This window comes from Chiloscyllium punctatum, chromosome 32 (genome assembly GCF_047496795.1).
Source record: "Chiloscyllium punctatum isolate Juve2018m chromosome 32, sChiPun1.3, whole genome shotgun sequence".
NCBI lineage: Eukaryota > Metazoa > Chordata > Chondrichthyes > Orectolobiformes > Hemiscylliidae > Chiloscyllium > Chiloscyllium punctatum.
Genome location: NC_092770.1, coordinates 46,855,401 through 46,876,728, shown reverse-complemented (window position 1 = coordinate 46,876,728; position 21,328 = coordinate 46,855,401). Strand labels below are relative to the sequence as shown.

General features: G+C 40.4%; 1 protein-coding gene across 2 annotated transcripts in view; it reads left to right on the top strand.

Moving 5' to 3' along the window:
* LOC140458139 (adiponectin receptor protein 2) overlaps positions 1-21,328 on the top strand; it is a 73,948-nt gene that overhangs the window by 9,787 nt on the left and 42,833 nt on the right. The window contains exon 2 of one of the 2 annotated variants that reach the window (XM_072552275.1): positions 7,951-8,190. The exons of the other annotated variant lie outside the window; for it this stretch is intronic. Coding sequence (XP_072408376.1) covers positions 8,101-8,190 — 90 coding nt within the window. The 5' untranslated portion in view covers positions 7,951-8,100. The remainder of the gene's footprint in view (positions 1-7,950; positions 8,191-21,328) is intronic. 2 annotated transcript variants of the gene reach the window in all.

Genomic DNA, 21,328 nt, shown 5'->3' with positions numbered 1-21,328 from the left:
CCCCATTCCCCACCATCACATCCACTCCAGTTACAGGTTCCGCCCCCACTCCCAGCTCTACACCCACAGCAGATCTCAGCTCCCAGCCCTGTCGGGTTTTCACCATCCCCCCCAGACCTCCCCCTCACTGAGGACGGACGAACGAATAGTCCTCAGCAAAGGACTCGCCCTCATCCCCCTCAATGAATTTAATACACGCCGTGATGTCGAACAATTCTTCCGTCGCCTCCACCTCAGAGTTTAGTTTTACAGCAGTTAAGATGTCAATTCGGACAGTTGCATGTTCCTTCTGCAGGGTGTGAGAGTTCAGGGAGACTTCCAATGTCCCTGATGACTACACCTGGGGGAAGTGCACCCAGCTGCAGCTCCTGGGAGACCGTAGCTGGAGCTGGGCTCACTCCAGGTCATCTGAGGTGCTGAGCGTTTCATAGATAAGAGTTTTAGTGAGGTGCAGACAGAGAATAGCTGGGTGGAAAGGCAAATGAAGTAGGCAGAGCATGTAGGAAGTCCCTGTGGCCATTCTCCTCGAAAACAAATATACCATTTTGGACCGTGTTGGGGGGAAATGACCATTTGGGGAAAGCAGCAGTAGCTAGGTTGATGGCACTATGACTGGCTCTGGAGCACAGCAGGAAAGGGTGAACGTAAACAGGACCTTAGTGATGGGAGACTCGATAGTTAGGGGACAGAAAGGTGACTCTGTAGCTGCAAACGGGAATCCAGGATGGTGAGTTGCCTTCCAGGTGCCAGGGTCCAGGATGTCTCAGAGCAGCTGCAGAACATTCTCAAGGGGGAGGGTGAGCAGCCAGAAGTCATTGTTCATGTTGGCACAAATTACATGGGTAGAAATAGGGATGAGGTCCTGCACAGTGATAAGAGAGCTAGGAAAAAAAGTTTAAAAACCAGGACCTCGTTGGTGATAATCTCTGGATTACTTCCAGTGCCATGTGCTAGTGAGGGTAACAACAGGAGGATGTGACAGCTGAATAGGTGGCGAAAGAATTGGTGCAGTGGGCAGAGATTCAGAGTTCTAGGTCGTTAGGATTTCTTTTTTTGGGGCATTGGTGGCCTGTTCAAGAGGGGCAGGATCAGTTGCACCAGAACTGAAGGGGACCCAATATCTTGGTGGCCAGGTTTGCTAGTGCTGCAAGAGAAAGTTTAAAGTAGATTGGAAGGTGGGAGGTGGGATCCTCAACAGCAGGGAGGCAAGTGCGAGGCTTGAAGGAGATACAGTAATCAGAAATAGGAGGTTGAAGTGACTGGTCAGGCTGGAACACAACAGGGAGCAAGGAATGCCTGTTGGATTAGATTGCATTTATTTCATTGCAAGAGGACTGACAAATAACGCTGATGAACTCAGGGTGTGGATAGATACGTAGGACTGGGATATTATAGCCATTACAGAAACATGGCTAAGGGAGGAACAGGACTGGCAACTTAATGTGCCAGGTTACATGTGCTTTAGGCACGACAGGAGTGGTGGAAGCGGGGGGTGAGTTGTAATTTTGATTTAGGCGATTATCACAGCAGTAATCCGATGAAATTACTGAAGGATCATCCAGTGAGGCTTTGTGGGTAGAGTTAATAAGGGATGGTGACATTATTGGGGTGGTACTATAGACCCCCAAATAGTTTAGAGAATTAGAGGAAAAATTATGTAGGGAGATTGGGAAGATTTGCAAGAGGAATATGGTTGGGATTTTAATTTTCCTAACATAGACTGTGACTGCCAGACTGTTAAAGGCTTAGATGGGATGGAATTTGTTAAGTGCATTCAGGAAAGTTTTCTCAAGCAGTATATAGAGGGCCCTACTCAAGGAGGAGAAAAACTGGACCTCCTCTTGGGAAATAGGACAAGATGGTGATGGAGGGGACAGTGGGGGAGCACTTTGGGACCAGTGACATAGTTCAGTTAATAGTTATGGAAAGGGACAAAACTGGTTCACGTTCTAAATTGGGTCAAGGGGAATTAGACAGGAGCTTATGGGGTTGATTGGAGTGGTTTGTTTGCAGATAAAGGGATGCCTGGCAAGTGGGAGGTTTTCAAAAGTGAGATAGCTAGAGATCAAGGTCTATATGTTCCTGTGTGTTTGAAGGGCAAGGTTGGCAGGAATAGGCAACCCTGGATGACAAGATATTGAGGCTTTGACCAGAAAAAGGGAGGCATGGCTTAGGTACAGCTGAGATCAAGGGAATCTCTGGATTATATAGGGAATACAGGGAGTTTACTGAAGAAGGTATTCAGGAAGGTGAAAATAGGGCACGAGATAGCCTTGGCTGAGAAGATTAGGATGAATCCAAATATGTACTTTTAAGTATACGAAAGGGAAAAAAAACTAGAGAGAGAATAAGGCCCCTCATGGACAAAAGTGGACATGTATATGTAGAACCGTAGGAGGTGGGTGAGGTTCTTAATGAATATTTCTCCTGTATGTTTACTGTGGAGAAAGACTTGGAGACAGTCTATATCACAGTAGAGGTGGTGTTGGATGTATTAGAATGTATGAAGGTTGATAAATCTCCTGATTCTGACCAGATATATCCAAGAACACTGCAGGAGGCTAGATAAAAAGTTATGGGGCCCTCGCTGATATTTTTGCACTATCGTTCGTCATGGGTGAGGTCCCGGACGACTAGAGGGTAGCGAATGTTGTGCCATTATTCAAGGGCTACAAAGAGAAGCCTCGGAGAACCCGAGGAGCAGGAGAATCAACGTTTTGAGCATAAGCCCTTTGTCAGGAATGAGTTTTGAGCATAAGCCCTTTGTCAGGAATGAGGCTTGTAGCCCAAGGGGGCTGAGAGATAAATGGGAAGAGGGTGGGGCTGGAGGGATGGTAGCCAGGAATGCGATAGGTAGATGAAGGTGGGGGTGAAGGTGATAGGTCGGAGAGGAGGGTGGAGCAGAAAGGTGGGAAGGAAGATGGACAGGTAAGACAGTTCAAGAGGGCGGTGCTGAGTTGGAAGATTGGATCTGGGATAAGGTAAGGGAAGGGAAATACGGAAACTGGTGAAATTTACATTGATCCTGTGTGGTCAGAGAGTCCTAAGATGAAAGATGAGGCGTTCTTCCTCCAAGCTTTGGGTGGCCCAGAACTTGCATGTCCTTGATGGAGTGCGAGGGGGGTGTTAACCATCCTATGGCTGAACACTTTAATTCCCCCCTCTCACTCTGTCAAGGACATGCAAGTCCTGGGCTGCCTCAACTGCCAAACTCTAACCACCCAAAGCCTGGCGGAAGAACACCTCGTCTTTCGTCTTGGGACCCTCCGACCACATGTGGTCGATGTGGATTTCACCAGTTTCCTCTTTTCCCCTCCCACCACCTTATCCCAGATCCAACCTTCCAACTTGGCACTGTCCTACCTGTCCATCTTCCTTCCCACCTATCTGCTCCACCCTCCTGTCTGACCTATCATCTTCACCCCCACCTTCATCTACTTATCACATTCCCAGCTACCACCCTCTGCCCCCAGCTCTAACACTCTCCCATTTATCTCTCCGTCCCCTTGGGCCTCTTCCCCCTTATTCCTGATGAAGGTCTCATGCTCTAAACATCAACTCTCCTGCTGTTTGGATGCTGCCTGACTGGCTGTGCTTTTCCATCACAACACTCTTCAACTTAGAAGGATATGGGCCAAGTGCAGGGAAATGTGATTAGCATGGACAGACATTTTAGTCAGCGTGGACCAGTTTGGGTCAAAGGGCCTATCTCGTGCTGTAGGACTGTATGGCTGTAAATAATATGTTGACAGTTTCAAAGGCGTCTCTGTTAAGAGTCTCTATCAGTGTGTTACATACCAGGAGGGCATGTGGTCTGGATTACTGGACTGACTGATCAAATAGGAGTTCTGATAAAGGGTCCTCAAGTATTTAGCATATCCATTTTGTTTCAGATGCTGAGCGATATATTCTCCATTTTTGACTTTTATTTGAATTAAACTTTGTTAGTTTTGGAATTTCCAGATGCTTTAATAAAATGTGCTAATTTACTATTTGGAAACATTAAATATTGATGTTTAAAGATCTACTGATACAGGTGAAATCATGTCTACGTAATAAGATTTTTTAGATGTTCTTATAATTCAGTTGTTTTTGTAAGTTTTTTTGTAGGATTGTCTGTCAGTTGCATATGCATTTTTGTAATTTTTTGATCAGGATGATTCTTAGTAATGGAGCGACAAATGTTTTACTTTGTAGCAGCAAGCAGTTGACATTAATAAGCTCGTATTGCAGAGGAGGGAATAGGTATGAAATTTTAACACTTTATACAAAGTAGCACAAAGGTAGGAGACAGAGTGGTGGTGGAGGGTTGCTTTTCAGACTGGAGGCCTGTGACCAGTGGTGTGTCACAAGGATCGGTGCTGGGTTGACTGCTTTTGTCATTTATAAAAATGATTTGGAGGTGAACATAGGAGGTACAGTTAGTAAGTTTGCAGATGATGATGATGTGGACAGCCAAGAAGGTTACCTTGGAGTACAATGGGACCTTGATCAGATGGGCCAAGGTGTGGCAGGTGGAATTTAATTTAGATAAATGGGAGGTGCTGCGTTTTGTAAAAACAAATCCGAGCAGGACTTGTACACTTAATGGTAAGGTCCTGGAGAGTTTTGCTGAACAAAGAGATCTTGGTGTGTAAGTTCATTGTTTCTTGAAAGTGGAGTCACAGGTTGACTGGCTAGTGAAGAAAGTGTTTGGTATGCTTTCCTTTATTGGTTAGTGTATCAAGTATAGTGGTTTGGAGGTCATGTTACAGCTGTACAGGACATTGGTTAGGCCACCTTTGGAAAACTGCATTCAATTCTGGTCTTCCTGTTGTAGGAAGGATGGTGTGAAACTTGAAAGCATTTAGAAAAGAGTTACAAGGATGTTGTCAGAATTGGAGGGTTTGAGCTATCAGGAGAGGCTGAATAGGCTGGGACTATCCCTTTCTCTGAAGCGTCGGAAACAGAGGTGTTTCAAAGTTCATCAAAACCTGAGGGGCATAGATAGGGTGCATAGTCAAGGTCTTTTCCCCAGGGTAGCTGAGTCCAGGACGAGATGCATAACTTTAAAGTGAGAGGGGAAAGATATAGAAGGGGCCTAAGGGGCAGCTTTTTAATGCAGAAATTGGTGCGTGTATGGCGTGAACTGCCAGAGGAAGTGGTGGAGACTGGTACAATTATAATACTTAAAAGGCATCTGGATGGGTATCTGAATTGAAAGGCTTGAGAAGAACATGGCAAAATGGAGGCAAATGGGTCTAGATTAATTTTAGGTTGTCTGGTTGGCATGGATGAGTTGATAACGCTAACTTTAACTTGGGACTGCAATCTTAGCTTCAGAGTTGGATTGATGCCACATTAGAAATGAAAGCAGCATATGGTAAAGTAGATAAAATATTATTTTAAGATAGCTGACCAAGGCGTAAACAAGTATCCTTTTGTATTTGCATCTGTAGAGTGTTATTTGTGGCTGGGCCAGATTTAAAGTTTTATTATTATTGTTCTTGTGAACCACAGCTAGTTTGAGTGTATATTTTCCATTCGTACAGCAGTCTGCCTGTCCACGTGTTGCTGTCTTTTACAAGTGAGTATGAAAAATTAATTTCTCAAGCTTTGTTCCAGAAGTATCAGAAAGTTAGGAGCAGTCTTGCCTGAATGAATTTTTTTTCAAAGTTTGAAAGATATGAAGGAAACTGCAAGCAGGGAATCAACTATATAGTCTTGAGAGTAGGAGCAGAAGGAAACTGAGTCTGAATTATCTTTTCTAGAAAGAGTAAGCTCCTCAACTTGAAAATAAGCTTTTTCTGAAAAGCAAGGTTTGGTTTAAATAGAATCAGAGTTCATAACCAAGTGGGCAGGAGGGAAAGGCTAGATGCAAATAGTATGAAATAAAGGTACTCAGTACTGGTGAAACTTAACAGCTCTGGTAGCATCTTTGGAGACAGAAATCGAGTTAATGTTTCAAATCTAAACTCAAAACATTAATTCTGTTTCTCTCTGCACAGATGCACCCAGAGCTGTTGCATTTCTCCAGTGTTTTTGTTTTGTCTTAGATTGTCAGCATTTGTAGTATTTTGAATGTTGGATGAATGTTTAGAGATGAGTAGAATGAGAGTTCAGGGCCAGGCAACATGTATAATGAAACTAACAAAAAGATAATGAAATTTAGACAAATGAAATGAGGACCTGTTCTTCCAGTGGTGATGGGGGCTGTTATCTACAACGTAATAAGAACTATTTAAAAGGGATTCCCATTTCAATAGTTTTCAATTTTCTCATTATAAATGTTTATGGAGACAGCTACTATTTTAAATGAGGATATGTGGATTTATAATATTGAAAATCTGTTGGAGAGTTTGTAAAAATCTTGCATTTTGCAATATTATAGACTCCTTTTATAGTGTTAGTCAGTGAGTCAAAAGATTTGATAAGGTTGTTGTGCTATACCATGAGATCACAAATTGATGGTAAATCACACCCGAGAGCAGGGGAAATTGAACCACAGCTTTCAGTTTGGTTGGTGGGAGCCCAATTTAAATTGTGTTCTTGTATTTTACTGATACTTTTGGGATTTGAATTTTACCACTGTTGCCCTTTGTAAATCTCACAACACCAGGTTATAGTCCAACAGGTTTAATTGGAAGCACACTAGCTTTCGGAGCAACGCTCCTTCATCAGGTGATTGTCAGGTGACTATCACCTGATGAAGGAACAGTGCTCCGAAAGCTAGTGTGCTTCCAATTAAACCTGTTGGACTATAACCTGGTGTTGTGAGATTTTTAACTTTGTACACCCCAGTCCAACACCGGCATCTCCGAATCATGCCCTTTGTAAAAGCATGGAAACAGAGCATAGAAGAGAGCAGTAGGAGTAGGCCATTTGACCTGTTGAGACAGCTCTGCCGTTCACCGTGATCATGGCTGGTCATTGAACTCGATAGCCTAATCCTGTTTCCCCCACCCCAGATCCTTTGATTCCTTTAGACACACGAAGTTTATCTACCACTTCCTTAAAAGTGCATAATGTATCGGCCTCAACCCTGACAACATTTCTGGCAAAAATGCATTAATAGTTTTGTTTTATATATACTGTTAACCTATGTATTCTGTTTTCAATATTATATTTAAGGTTAAGAATATACAATAAGTATTTGGGAGAAATGATGTTCAGCAGATGATATTAAGGAGTCCCATAAGATTTGATAGCTTGGACTTATGAGCTTTTTTTAAAATCTGAGATCTCTATAGAGGGATGCCCAAATGTTGGGAGAGCAAAGAATATGAGGCTTGTCTTGTTAAATTCCCAGACTCTACACAAAGTGAGGCAAAGTGTGGTAATGGACCTCAAAGCAGTAAGTGAAAATTGCTTTATGGTTTCTAATGGATCTCTTTGGACATTGAATTTGGTATTTATGATTGGCTCTTCATTAGGTGTGTTATGTTTTCTTTCCTTTATTTTCTCCAGTGCAATACAAACACATGTTGATTGAAAATCTTAAGTTTGATTCTGGCCTTTTGGTGATAAGGGTAATCTTATCATATTTGGTCTAGCATGCAGCTTGACTGTTCCTGGATAAGCATGAGAAAAATAAGTAGGGTCCTTTTTCTTAATTCATTGATGTATGTTGGCAACTGTTGATAGAAGCTGCAATATCCTCCAAAGTTGCACTAATATGTTGACACTCAGCATGTAGGTTTACATCCAAAATACTGCAAAGTTCCATAAAGCTGCTAACATTGGAACTAAACGGCAACATTGGGAAGAGAGACCTTTTAATTGAAAGTAAATAAACTCAGTAGTTTGGGCCCCCTCTTCACATTGAAGAATGCATGAGAAGTTTGGACTAAAATCAATGTTTTTCTTGTCCATGATTAGCAACAATAATTCCCGATACTAATACAGTATTAACTTACTGTGTATGTGCAAAATATGGATGAGAAGATTAATTTGCGTACTCTTCTTAAACAGGTTTTTGAAATTAACAGCATTCTGAACCAAACAAAAACACCAGTTATTTTTAAAGAACAACTTTATATTGTTAACAAACTGGAAGGCCTACGGTTAGAAGAGAGTCTAAGCTCAGGCTTAAGGCATCGGAGAGGAGGAATAAGAGACCTGATGTCAGCGCAAGAAAAACTATGTGACACTCCAAGTTCAGAGTTGAAAGAAGTGAATCCAAATGTAATCCATGAACCTGACTTACTGAATGTAAGTACTGTATCAAATTTAAAATGTTGAGTAATGGATTAGGGGGTGGTGGGGGAGAGGGACCCGTAGCTCTCTTTATTTCTATAAATGCTATTTTTCAGTGTAGTTTAATACTGGGGCAGTTCAACACAAGCTTTCTTGAGTTCTGATTGAAATGTTCTTGTAAGGATGAAATACACCTGTCTGACAAATTCAGTATTGCGCTATGTATCAGTCATTCAATAGCTTAATACTAAAGCAGGAGACAAGTCTGGTTTACGTGAAATTTGGCATATTTCTAATATGTTCTTGGGTATAAAATTAGATAATTTTATAATTATTATTTTTGAATAAGGATATATGTAAATAATTGACTAAATAAATTGCAGTCCTTTTGAAAATGGTAAATTCCACTTTATAAGAGAAATTTGGGTGGACTTGTTTCTTTTAATGATAGTATTCCAAAAGGAAAAGTTGCATTATAAGTAAGTATATTTTACATCTTAGTTAAGCTCTTTGTTGAACATTTGAGTTTTTTTTTAAACAAGACTTTAAACGTGCCTTTCGTAAGTCTTTATACATCATCCCTCGCAGAGTATGTGCTTCTAGATCTGTCATTGCTGCTTTGGAGCTGCCTCTTGAGGGTAAATGGGAGTAGCTGAGGGTTACTTTTCAGTTCCAGAGGATAACTATCTGGACTTCACCTTTGCTCCCCAAATTCTGTACCTGTCTTCAAGAACTTATGTTTGTGGAATATGTTGCTACTGAGGTTCTTTATTTGATACTTAGTTAAACTCTTTCTTGTTCTGAAAAATCATGTGACTATATGAATAGCTGAACATAAAAGGATCATCTTAGAGATGTAATCTAGATAGTCATCAGACTTTCGATAAAATGTAGTGAACTAAGGTTTGAGCTTATGGAGTGAGAGAATATATAGAATGACTAGAAAGTTGAATGCAAAACAGAATAAAGATTTAGTGTAGTTAGACTGACAAAAGTGGAAATGGTGTTCCAAATGCTTTAAAGGCAATTGAGTGCATTTGAATATTGTCTATTTATAACTTTAAATAAAGTGGAGGTGCTGGTATTGGATTGGGGTGCACAAGGCCAGAAGTTGCACAACTGTTGAAGTCAAAAAGTGTAGCCGGTCAGGTGGGGAACAGAGGAGTCGACGTTTTGAGCATAAGATCTTCTTCAGGAATGTGGAAGGCCCCAAGAGGGCTGAGAGATAAATGGGAGGGGGAGTGGGAGTGGGGGGAAAGGTAGCTAGGAATACGATAGGTGAACGAAGGTGGGGGGTGATAGTGATTAGTTGGAGTGGAGGGTGGAACAAACACTGTTGTTGTCCAACAGGTTTGTTGAAATCACAGACTTTCGGAGTGCAGTCCCTTTGTCAGGTGAAGTGAAGAAAAACATATAGGCACAGAGATCAAAAGATCATACAAATGGTGTGAGTGCACTGATGTATAATAAGTCTCTTCAGGTCATTGAATATATCAGATGGTGAGAGTAAAATGTCAACAGCTGAATATTAGGTGAAGAAGGTGACCTGTAATCCAATTAATTGAGGCAAGGAGGTAACTACTAAAATTTAAAAATATGTTGGTGCTGGAGGCAAATCAAACAACTGGAATAACATGATAGGTAGAAGAGTCACATGCTGAGGGTCTAACCAAATTAACCAGTAATCCAAAACTGTACAACCTAATTAAGTTAGAGAGATCATAAGTTATCAGGGTGGTGGTGTTAAAACAAGACAGTAAGGAAGCTTTTACAAATACAGTAAGGAAGATTTTGACAGGTGCAGAACAGTATGGTGGTGTTACGTATAGTGCGACATTAATCCAAGAAATCGGTTGAGGCCATCTTCATGGATTCGGAACTTGGCTATCAGTTTCTGATCAGCGATTCTGCATTTTTGTGTACCTCGAAAGCTGCCTTGGAGGACTCTTACCTGAAGATTGGAGGCTGAATATCATTGACCGCTGAAGTGTTCCTTGACTGGGAGGGAACAATCCCGTCTGGCAATTGTTGCATGCTGTTCATTCATCCCTTGCCATAGCGTCTGCATAGTCTCACCAATATATCTCCGTAAGAACGGAACACGATGCTCAACTCATCAGTTGCTAGTTTTGATGTGCCACAATGAAAAACTGCAATGACTTTCTCAGAAGACAGACACAGCACGTGGTCTATAGAGCACCATTCATTGTCCAGTATTTGCCAAAGTGGAGAAACTACGTCATGTTCTTTGCTGCCTTCAACATGTCATCGATGAAGATTAAAATCTCAGCAAGATCATCCTTATGCCCTCACTTCTCACCCTCAAACAGACTATTGTTAGCAGCAAAATACCCAGCATTCAGGAGGACAGTGACTACAGCACCACTGAACTCCTCCATGGCAACATCTGCAAGACATGTCAGATTGATGGTATGGATACTACCATCAGGTGGGAACACCACCCACCATGTACATGGCAAGTGCTCATCTGACCCAGCCAATGGTCTCTCTCATGCTGCAGGTGAGGATGTCCGAGGCATGGTATATTGGCGAGACTATGCAGACACTACAGCATTGGATGAATGGTCGCTGCGCAACAATTGTCAGACAGGAATGTTCCCTCCCATTTGGGAGGCACTTCAACTGTCAAGGGTACTCAGCCTCTGATCTTCGGGTAAGCAGCCTTCAAAATACATTACAACAGGATAGTCAAGTTCCCTACCCACTAAGACAGCCTCAACCATAATCTTGGGTTCGTGTCGTATTACATGTGACCCCACCACACTATTTTGCATCTGTCAAAATCTTCCTTGCTGTCCTGTTTAACACCATCACTTGGATAACTTATGATCACTCGACCTTAATTAGTTTGTACATTTTTGAATTACTTGTTACTTTGATTAGACCCTTGGCATGTGACTCTTATACCTATCATGTTATTCCAGCTGTTTGGTTTGTCTCTAGCACCACCTTATTTTTAATTATTTATGATTATCTCTCTGCCCCAATTAATTGGATTGAGGTAATCCAATTTACTTACCATTCAGCTGTTGACACTTTACTCATGCCATCTGATATTTTTGATCACCTGCATAGACTTATCATTCGACACTCCACCTAGGCCATTTGTATGATCTTTTGATCTCTGCCCATAAATTACGTGCCTGTATGCTTTTCTTCACTTCATCTGGCGAAGGGGCAGCGCTACAAAAGCTTGTGATTTCACATAAACCTGTTGGTGTTGTGTGACTTCTGATCTATAGTTTTAAATCTTAGGATGCAATCTTTGCACAGCACTCTTACAGTGAGCTTTTTTTCCTCTGTGGTGTTGGATCGCTGTTCTCCTTAAGGCTGAGTAGTTTGCTGCGAGCGATGGTCTGTTTGAGGGCAGGAAGTGTGGGCATGAGAATAATGTGGCAAGATCTTAATTTTCATTGGTGACATGTTGATAGGTGTATAAATATCAGTCATGACAATTATTAACGCCTCTGCTCCTCTTTGATGTGGTACATGGAGCCTTTTATGCCCACTTGAGATAGCGTATAGTGCTCAAATTTAATACCTCACCTGAAAGACAGCACCTCTTGTGTTATCTCCTCGACACAGCACCAGAATAATGGCTGGGACTTTTGTTCTTGCATTTCTGGAGTAGGACTTGAAAGCACAATCTCTTGGTATGAGTTTGAGTCCTAATAACTATTATGTTAAGATTGGTAAAAATGTCAAGTAGTGAAGACAATAGGTGAAGCTACAAGAATTTAATGTTTGCATTGTTGATTTGTATTAGATCAAAAGGTAGAATTCAAAATAAACTGTCACTAAAGAATCCAACTGGAAATAGATGGTTTCCCACAGGTAGCAGTTGGCTTATTTTTGATAACTCGATGATACAATATGGTATTTGTACTGGATTGGTTCTGACTACTGCATATGTATAATGGTCAACAAAAGTACGCAAATTAGAACATGATTTTTAATACAAGCTTGTTTAGGAATAAAGTGTGACTGTCTGGGTATTCATGTTCACCTTTGTTTCAAATTTTCAGCTACAGGAAATAATGCAATGCTGATTGTACAATTAAATGAATGTCTCTTGCATTTTTAAAGTTGGTAAGCTGTATTTAAACCCCTGCTCCACAATTTTACCCATTTCCAGCAATGTTTAGAGTTACTTCCATGCTTGGTCAAACTCTTGAAAAGAGAAAAGAGTAATTTATGAAAAAATAGATCCATGCAAAACTTATCAATATAATCTTACATTAATTGTTTAGTACGCTTGTGTCATTGCTCAGAACATGGAGAATAGGAGGTGGAATGTCATTTTGAAGTTGTACAGGTCATTGGTGAGGCCACTTTTGAAGGATTATGGGCTGTTCTGGTCATTCTGCTGTAGGAATGATATTATTACATTGAAGAGGGGTCAGAAAAGATCTGCAAGAATATTGCTGGGGCTGGAGGGTTTGACTTGCATTGGAAAGGCTTTTTTCAGTGGAGTGTAGGAAGTTGAGGGGTAACCTTATTGAGATTTATAAAATCATTAGGGACATAGATAAGATGAATAGGGAGGGCCTTTTCCCTCTGGTAGGGGAGTTCAAAATTAGAGAGCATTTTTTTTAAGGCGAGAGGAGGAAAGATGTAAAAGGCACCTGAGGGTGGTTTGTATGTGCAATAAACTTCCTGAGGAAGTTGTAGATGCAGGCACAATTAAAGCATTTAAAAGGCACTTGCACATGGATAGGAGTGGTTTAGAGGAATATGGGCCAAACACGGGGACTAGTTTAGTTTGAGAAACTTGTTTGGCATGGACGAGTCGGACTGAAGTGTCTGTATCCATGCTGTATGACTCTATAATAAAAGTTTCCTGATTTCTATCATGCATTTCTCAAGATACCTAACAACTTTTGGCATGCTAAAATGTTTGTGTCTTGTCAAAGGAATTGGGCATTGCTATTTGTAAACCTGGCCCCAATAGTTATATGGGTCCTAAATTTTGTTTTTGTTATGCAAGCATGTGGAATGACAAATGTGGTCCATCACACATCTGTTCACAAGTGTGCATAGATTATGCAGCTAGGTTGTATTATGTTAATTTGCAATCAGAAATTGTTGAAAGCTGCCATTGTTTCAACTTTGTCAGTTGCAGGCTATATTCTGAATTTGCACCTGACCTGTGTGTACATGAAGTGGGGATATATTGGGAGAGGGAAGATTTGTTTGTTCTGATCCACAAAGATTTAGGAATGGTGTTCAGTTTAGAGAATTTAAGGAGTTATGCTCCAAATTCTAATCGAGAGCCACAGTGGATTGCTATTTAAGCCATGTCCTCATTGTCATAGCAGCTTAGAGAATTAAATATGTGGTTCAAGGGATGGTGTGGCAAGAAGGAATTTTGAAGGGACTCGATATGACGCAAATTGAACATGAAAATAAGCTGTTTCAATTATACAAGGCAATGGTGAAACCACATCTTGCTACCAGTGTTGCACTCACCATTGCTTATTTAAGGAGGGATATAGGTGTAGTGGAGTGTTTTCAAAGAAGGTTTACGAGATTGACACCTGAAATTGAGTTGTCTTATGATACAAGATTGATCTGGTCAAGCATGTTTGGACTGGTGTTTAGAAGGCCAAGGGATGATTTGATTGACGTGTATAAGATAACGAATGGTCTTGACAAGGTGGAAGTGAAAAGGATGTTTACTCTTGTGTGCGAATCTAGAATTAGGGGACTCTGTTTTATAATTAGGGGTTGCCTTATAGGATGAGGTGAGTTTTTTTCTGAGGTTTGGAACTGTTACAGAAGGCAAAGAGACTTGATCATTGAGTATGTTCAAGGCAGATATTGATTCCCTTTCCCAACAATAATCTAAGGTTATCTGGGGTAGATAGGAATGTGAAACTTGAAACAAATAAATTGGAAATTGCCATGATCTTATTGAATGGCGGAGCAGGCTTTCAGGGTCAAATGGCCAACTCTTAGTCCTCGTTTATATGAACATGTGCTCGTATGAATAAAGGGAGAAAGCAGGAGCAGTTCCTTGGTGACAGGCACCACTGCAATGAATTATATAACTAGAGCAATGGATAGGGTCTTAAAATTAAAAATAAACATGTTGGGGGTACAAATGAAAGGAGTATGTTTTTGAAGGAAAGGAAGTTTAGAGGAAAAATAAATTTACATAATGTTGAGGCAATAGAACACGACGGTCATTTGAATAGAGAAAAATGTCCAGTACTAGAGGGCATAGGTTTAAGGTGAGAGGGGAAAGATTTAAGAGACCAAAGGGGCAACCTTTTCAGGCAGAGCGTGGTGCATGTATGGAATGAACTTCCAGAGGAAGTGGTGAAGGCTGGTACAATTACAACATTTTAAAGGCATCTGGATGGGTGCGTGAATAGGAGGGATTTAGAGGAATATGAGCCAAGTGCTAGCAAATGGGACTAGATTAATTTAGGATATCTGGTCGGCATGGACAAATTAGACCGAAGGGTATGTTTCCATGCTGTGCATTTCTATGATTCTAAAACTAGAGTTTGAAAGGAAGGGACAGAGATCTAGATCTTCATGGTATTGTGGATCTCTGTGAGAACTCTTCTTCTTTTTTGAAAAAAACAAAAGTGGCATGTGGATCTCGAAGTCCTGTGCATTCTTATGAACATTCCCTTTGTTGGGTTGAAACAGACTTCACTTCTGTGATAACAAGGGCCTTGTGTGGAAATTGCATCTTTTAAGAGTAGATGTAAATACTCTTCAAGGGTAGATAAAGGGTAAAGAATCAAGAAAGTTATCTAAATGCCCATTCCTTTCTATTTAAAAAAGGTTTAAAGATAGCCCGCCTTTGTCTGTGATAATTGAAAATAATTCTGTTCTAGCAACTACAGCTATTTGTTGATATTACTCTAAGAGCTATCATTATTCATGCTTGGCTACTTTTCATAGCCAATTAGCTCAGTAAAGCGTCCAAGGCTAATAGCTTCAAGAGGTTATTAAAGGATTATCTATCTGAAATTATGAATACAAAAATGTTTTGATTTTATAGGGAATTATGTATTAAAAGAGATTTTGTTGATTAGCCTCCTGTGTGGACCTTACATTACATGCTTTTTGAAAATCCAAATTCAGCACAACCAGTGGTTCTCCTTTATATGCTACAAACAGCGTCTACTAGAACTGCAATAATTTTGTTGAACATAATTTTCTTTTCACAAATCTATATTGAACTTTACCAATTTTAATATTTTGTAAATTGTTTGTATCACACCCTTTTAACAGGTTCTATCAATTTTCCCTGCTGATGATATCAAGCTGACAGGCTTGCAGTTCTCTATTTCCCCCTTTACTATAATTTTATCGTAGTGGTTGTTTGTTCTTTTCAATTTGATAAAGTGATTTGCATTTTTTGTCTGGCTATGGTAGCGTAATGGTTGTAACTGAGCTAGTAATCCAAATACCTGGACTAATACTTGAGCATGTACTAAAATCCTAGTTTTAATTCAATTGGGGGAAAAAAATGGAAATGAAAAACAGATTAGAGAAAGTGTTTCTAAGGCAGTCAAATTTGACGTGTCTTTCAGGGGAAAAACATTGCCTTCCTTATTTGGTTTGGCCTATATATGACTTCACTCTAGAGGATTATGATTGTCTCTCAGTTACCCTCTGAAGTAGCATAACAAGCTACTTCGCTATTCAAGCTGCTTTCAGGTCAAGTTGGATTGAACAATAAATAGCTATTTTCCAATGACTTGTTCTATTGAGGATCAATGATACATTCTCAATGCATGTAATACACTCTTCAGCTTGCATGTAATTCTAAACCTCTTTAAATTCATGAAATTGGATTCCCAACAAAATACTTAACCAGTCAGATTCCGTGGATGAAGGCTATTTATTGAAACATATCTGCCTTTATTATTGATAAGAATATGGCATTATTTGAAGCTTTGATGGTCCGTTAATTGTTGCAGCTCTGGGAACTCTCATTGCCTGGATGGTCAATTTTTGTAATTCAGTGTATGTACTAATGCTGGATCATAACCCTACTACTAGGTCTATTTATACCATTCAGGAGATGTTTTGGCATTATATTAAGCATTTAAACTATTCAATATATTTGTGGTTTTCTCCTATTTCTTGTTGCTTTTAATGCTTTTTTTTTGCCAACGTCCCCAATTCTGACTCTTTAATGGTTCAGATTGTTGGCTTTTCACAAGACTAGTTCCATCCGAGCACTGATCAGAGTTGTAGGACAGAATGTTTTGTACTTAATATGCACCTTGGAGTCTTTTTTTAATAAAACACAATCTATTTGGCTGTCCCTGTTCTATAATAAAAATACTTTGTAAATCGGTTTACATGTTGACTTCAAACTGAATTGCACATATTCTGTAAGTAAATTATAGAATATGTTTATTCAGTCTTTATGTTTACTGTCATTGTATGTTCATGTTTTTATATCCTTGATCAGGCTCAAATAGGAAACAATTGTACACCGCAGCCATATTATACTTTATTGATCATGTGTGTTTAAAATGGATCTTAACAGCTATGTCAACAGACTTGGTGATGACAGATCCTGCTATAGTCCTTTTTTTGGTGTTAACAAGTTTGCTTTGCACTAACAGTTAGTTTTCCCACTTCATTGTGTTGATTGTTCCCAATAGTTTACTTGAGTTGCATCATTAAGCCTTTGATGACCTTTATACATAGTGAACTTTGTTTCTGAAAAAAATCGTTAGTGCTGTAATCTGCATGCTGTGTGTTATGTTCAACTGAAGGTATTTCAGTAAGCACCAGTGATTTGAGATTTAATTTTGTCTGACTGATACATTGAAATAAATGCAGTTTAAATTTAAGAGGTCTAACAGGGAAGGTAAATGAACTCAGGACATGGTTAAGAACAGGGAACTGGGATATCATAGCAATTGCAGAGACATTGCTTAGGGAGGGACAGGGCTGGCAGCTTAATGGTTCCGGGATGCAAATGCTATAGGAAGGATGAAAAGGGAGGCAAGAGAGGAGGGGCATAGCATTTTTGATGAGGGATTGCATTATAGCTGTACTCAAAGAGGATAATCCTGGGAATATGTCCAGATTACAACAGGATCTTGATCAGATGGGTCAGTGGGCTGAGATATGGCAGATGGAGTTTAATTCAGATTCATGCAAGATGCTGCATTTTGGGAAAGCAAATCTTAGCAGGAATTATACACCTTAATGGTAAAGTCCTAGGGAGTGTTGCTGAACAAACAGACCTTGGAGTGCAGGTTCATAGCTCCTTGAAAGTAGAGTCATAGGTAGATAGGATAGTGAAGAAGGTGTTTGGTATGCTTTCTTTTATTGGTCAGAGTATTGAGTACAGGAGTTGGGAGATCATGTTGCAGCTGTACAGGACATTGGTTAGGCCACTGTTGGAATATTGCATGCAGTTCTGGTCTCCTTCCTATCGGAAAGATGTTGTGAAACTTGAAAGGATTCAGAATAGATTGACAAGTATATTGCCAGGGTTGGAGGATTTGAGCTATAGGGAGAGGCTGAATAGGCTGGGGCTGTTTTCCTTGGAGCGTCGGAGGCTGAGAGGTGACCTCATTGAGGTTTGTAAAATCATGAGGGGTAAATAGACAAGGTATTTTCCCCAGGGTAAGGGAGTCTAGAACTAGAAGGCGTAGGTTTAGGGTGAGAGGGAAAAGTTTAAAAGGGATCTAAGGGGCAACTTTTCATGTAAAGGGTGGTGCATGTATGGAAAGAGCTGCAGAGGAAGTGGTGGAGGCTAGTACAATTACAACATTTAAAATTCATATACTCGAATGCCAAGGAAGGGTTTAGAGGGATATAGGCCAAGTGCTGGCAAATGGGACTAGATTAGGTTAGGATATCTCGCTGGCATGGATGAGTTGGACTGAAGGGTCTGATTCCGTGCTGTACATCTCTATAACTCTGTGAATTAGTGAAGGTATATAATATCTAACTGCACCAACGAAGAGCCTCTGATGTCTATGTTCAGAACGTGACTTATTCAAAAAGTTTCTTATGCAGACTCCATTGACCTGTTTTTTGTCTTGTGAAGCATTTATTTGAACTTGAAAGCACACATGAGGCTCATGAGTGCGTTGTGCTGTTGAATGAGCTGTCTTTTGGACCTTGGATACTTGGACCTTTTCTTAATCAGTTTTCATATGGCTGTTCTTGAGATATGAATGTTGCTTGCTAGAATGGCATTTATTGGCCATTCTTAATTGTCCTTGAGTTAAGAATATGCTGATTAGCCCCCTCCTTGAACTGTTGCAGTTTTAGGGTTGAAGACAATCCCACAAAGATGTTAGATAGGGAATTCCAAGGTCTTAACACAGAAATCATGCAGTAGACCCTTCTCCTTGTTTGCAATGTGCTATCAGTGCTTCTCATAGAAGGTGCACACAGCAGCTGTGGTAATCTGTTAATGGAAGGAGTAAATGTTTAAGGTTGTGGATGAGTGCCAGTTAACCATCATGTTTAACAAAAAGAAATTACAGTAGATGCTGGTGATCGGAAATAAAGTTAAAATCACATAACACCAGGTTATAGTCAAATGGATTTATTTGGATGTCCGAGCTTTTGGAGCACTGTTCCTTCATCAGGTAGCAGTGCTCTGAAAGCTAGTACTTACAATTAAACCTGTTGGACTATAATCTGGTGCTATGTGATTTTTAACTTTGCCCACCCCATTCCAATACTGGCACCACCTCATATGAAGTAAAAAGTGTTGAGAAATTCAGGAAGTCTGGTAGCATCTATGGGGAGAGAAGCCATGGTAATGTTTGAGTCCAGTAACTTTATTTGAATGAAGAGATGTGCACAAGTTGAAGGCTTTATGCTGTTCAAAGAGGGAGATGTAAGTGGGACAAAAGGGCAGGTCACAGAAAGGTTAAGGGCAATTAGAGATCAAAAGTGTTGCAGAACAAAAGATAAGATGAGACACAGATGGTTGTTGAGGGTTGGAGCAGGGTATTGTCAATGTTCCATTCCACTTATCAGCTCACTTAGAATCATAGAGATATACAGCATGGAAACAGACCCTTCGGTCCAACTTGTCCATGCCGATCAGATATCCCAACTCAATCTAGTCCCACCTGTCAGCACCCAGCCCATAACCCTCCAAACTTTTCCTATTCATATACCCATCCAGATGCCTTTTAGATGTTGCAATTGTACGAGCTTCCATCACTTCTTTCTTGAGCTGCCTGGGGAAGTCATAGAGATGTACAGCATGGAAACAGACACTTCTGCCCAACTCATCCATGCCAACCAGATATCTCGACCCAATCTAGTCCCACCTGCCAGCACCCTCTGAACCCTTCCTATTCATATACCCATTCAGATGCTTTCTAAATGCTGCAATTGTACCAGCCTCCACCATGTTCTCTGGCAGCTCATTCCATATGCGTACCACCCTCAGTGCAAAAGTTGCCCCTGAGGTCTCTTTTATATATTTCCCACCTCACCCTAAACCTATGCCCTCTAGTTCTGGACTCCCGCACCCCAGGGAAAAGACTTTGTCTATTTATCCTATCCATGCCCCTCATGACTTTATAAACCTCTATAAGGGCACCCCTCAGCCTTTGAATGTTCCAGAGAAAACAGCCCTAGTCTATTCAACCTCTCCCTATAGCTCAAACCCTGGCAACAACCTTGTAAGTCTTTTCTGAACCCTTTCAAGTTTCACAACATCCGTCCGATAGCAAGGAGACCAGAAATGCACACAATATTCCAACAGTGGCCTAATCAATATCCTGTACAGCCGCAACATGACCTCCCAACTTCTATACTCAATACTCTGACCAATAAAGGAAAGCATACCAAAATGCCGCCTTCACTATCCTATCTACTGCAACTCTGCTTTCAAGGAGCTATGAACCTGCACTCCAAGGTCTGTTTGTTCAGCAACACTCCCCAGAACCTTACCATTCAAGTGTATAAGGCCTGCTAAGTTATGCTTTCCCAAAAAGCAGCACCTCACATTTATCTAAATTAAACTCCATCTGCCACTTCTCAGCCCATTGGCCCATCTGATCAAGATCCCATTGTAATCAGAGATAACCTTCTTCGCTGTCCACTACACCTCCAATTTTGGTGTCATCTGCAAACTTACTAACTATACCTCTTATGCTCACATCCAAATCGTCTATATAAATGTTGAAAAGTTGTGGACCCAGCACTGATCCTTGTGGCACTCCACTGGTCACAGGCTTCATGTCTGAAAAACAACCCTCCACCACTGACTCTATCTTTGAGTCAGTTCTGTATCCAAATGGCTAGACCTCCCTGTATTCCCTGTATTCCTTGCTACCCAGTCTCCCACTGGGAACTTGAAGATTAAAAAAAAGCGAATTACTTGTACCTCATTCAATAACATTAATCGTATTCATTGTTTAAAATGCAGTCTCCTCTACATCAGGAAGGCTAAATACAGAACACAAATGTAACTCAGTCATTTTGTTTCTGCTTTTATCCTCCTCCCTAGAACTTCCCTTTTGTTCTTCCTTTCCAATGTTCCTTAAAGCCTGTCATATCCAACTTGCCCTAGTTCCAAAAAAAGGTCATCAATATGAAAAGTGAGTTCATTTTCTTCCTCCACAGATGCTTTTTGGTTGGTGACTATTTCCAGAACATACTGGTGCTTCAACTTTTCTCTTTACAGGTGCTGACTGAGCTGTGCATTTCCATTCTTCATACTGAGTCCTTAAGTTTTCAGCTCACTAACATTAAGTGATGAACCTTTTTGAAAGCCTATCCTAAAGCAGGATTAAGTTTTGTCACCAGCAAGAAGAATTTATTTACTTATTTGCTGTGCTGCTATCCAGTTCTGGAGTCTCGTCCAATGCATGGCTGTCAGAATATGTGCAACATGCAGATTTAAAAAGATCACAGGATTAGTGTTTATTGTATTCAGCACTGCTATCATAATTTGAAACCAACTCCTATTATGTGATACTTACCCTTTTAATGGGGCCATAGACCTCAAATTCACGCCTCAGTTTGGACTCTGTTGTATTATAGTTCACCCTGGCAACAAACTGCTTCACTATCTGAGAAGTTGTGAATGCAACTGAGTATTGCAGTCATGAATGAACATCACATTTCTGATCTTATGATGTAAAGAAGTTTATTGATGAAACAG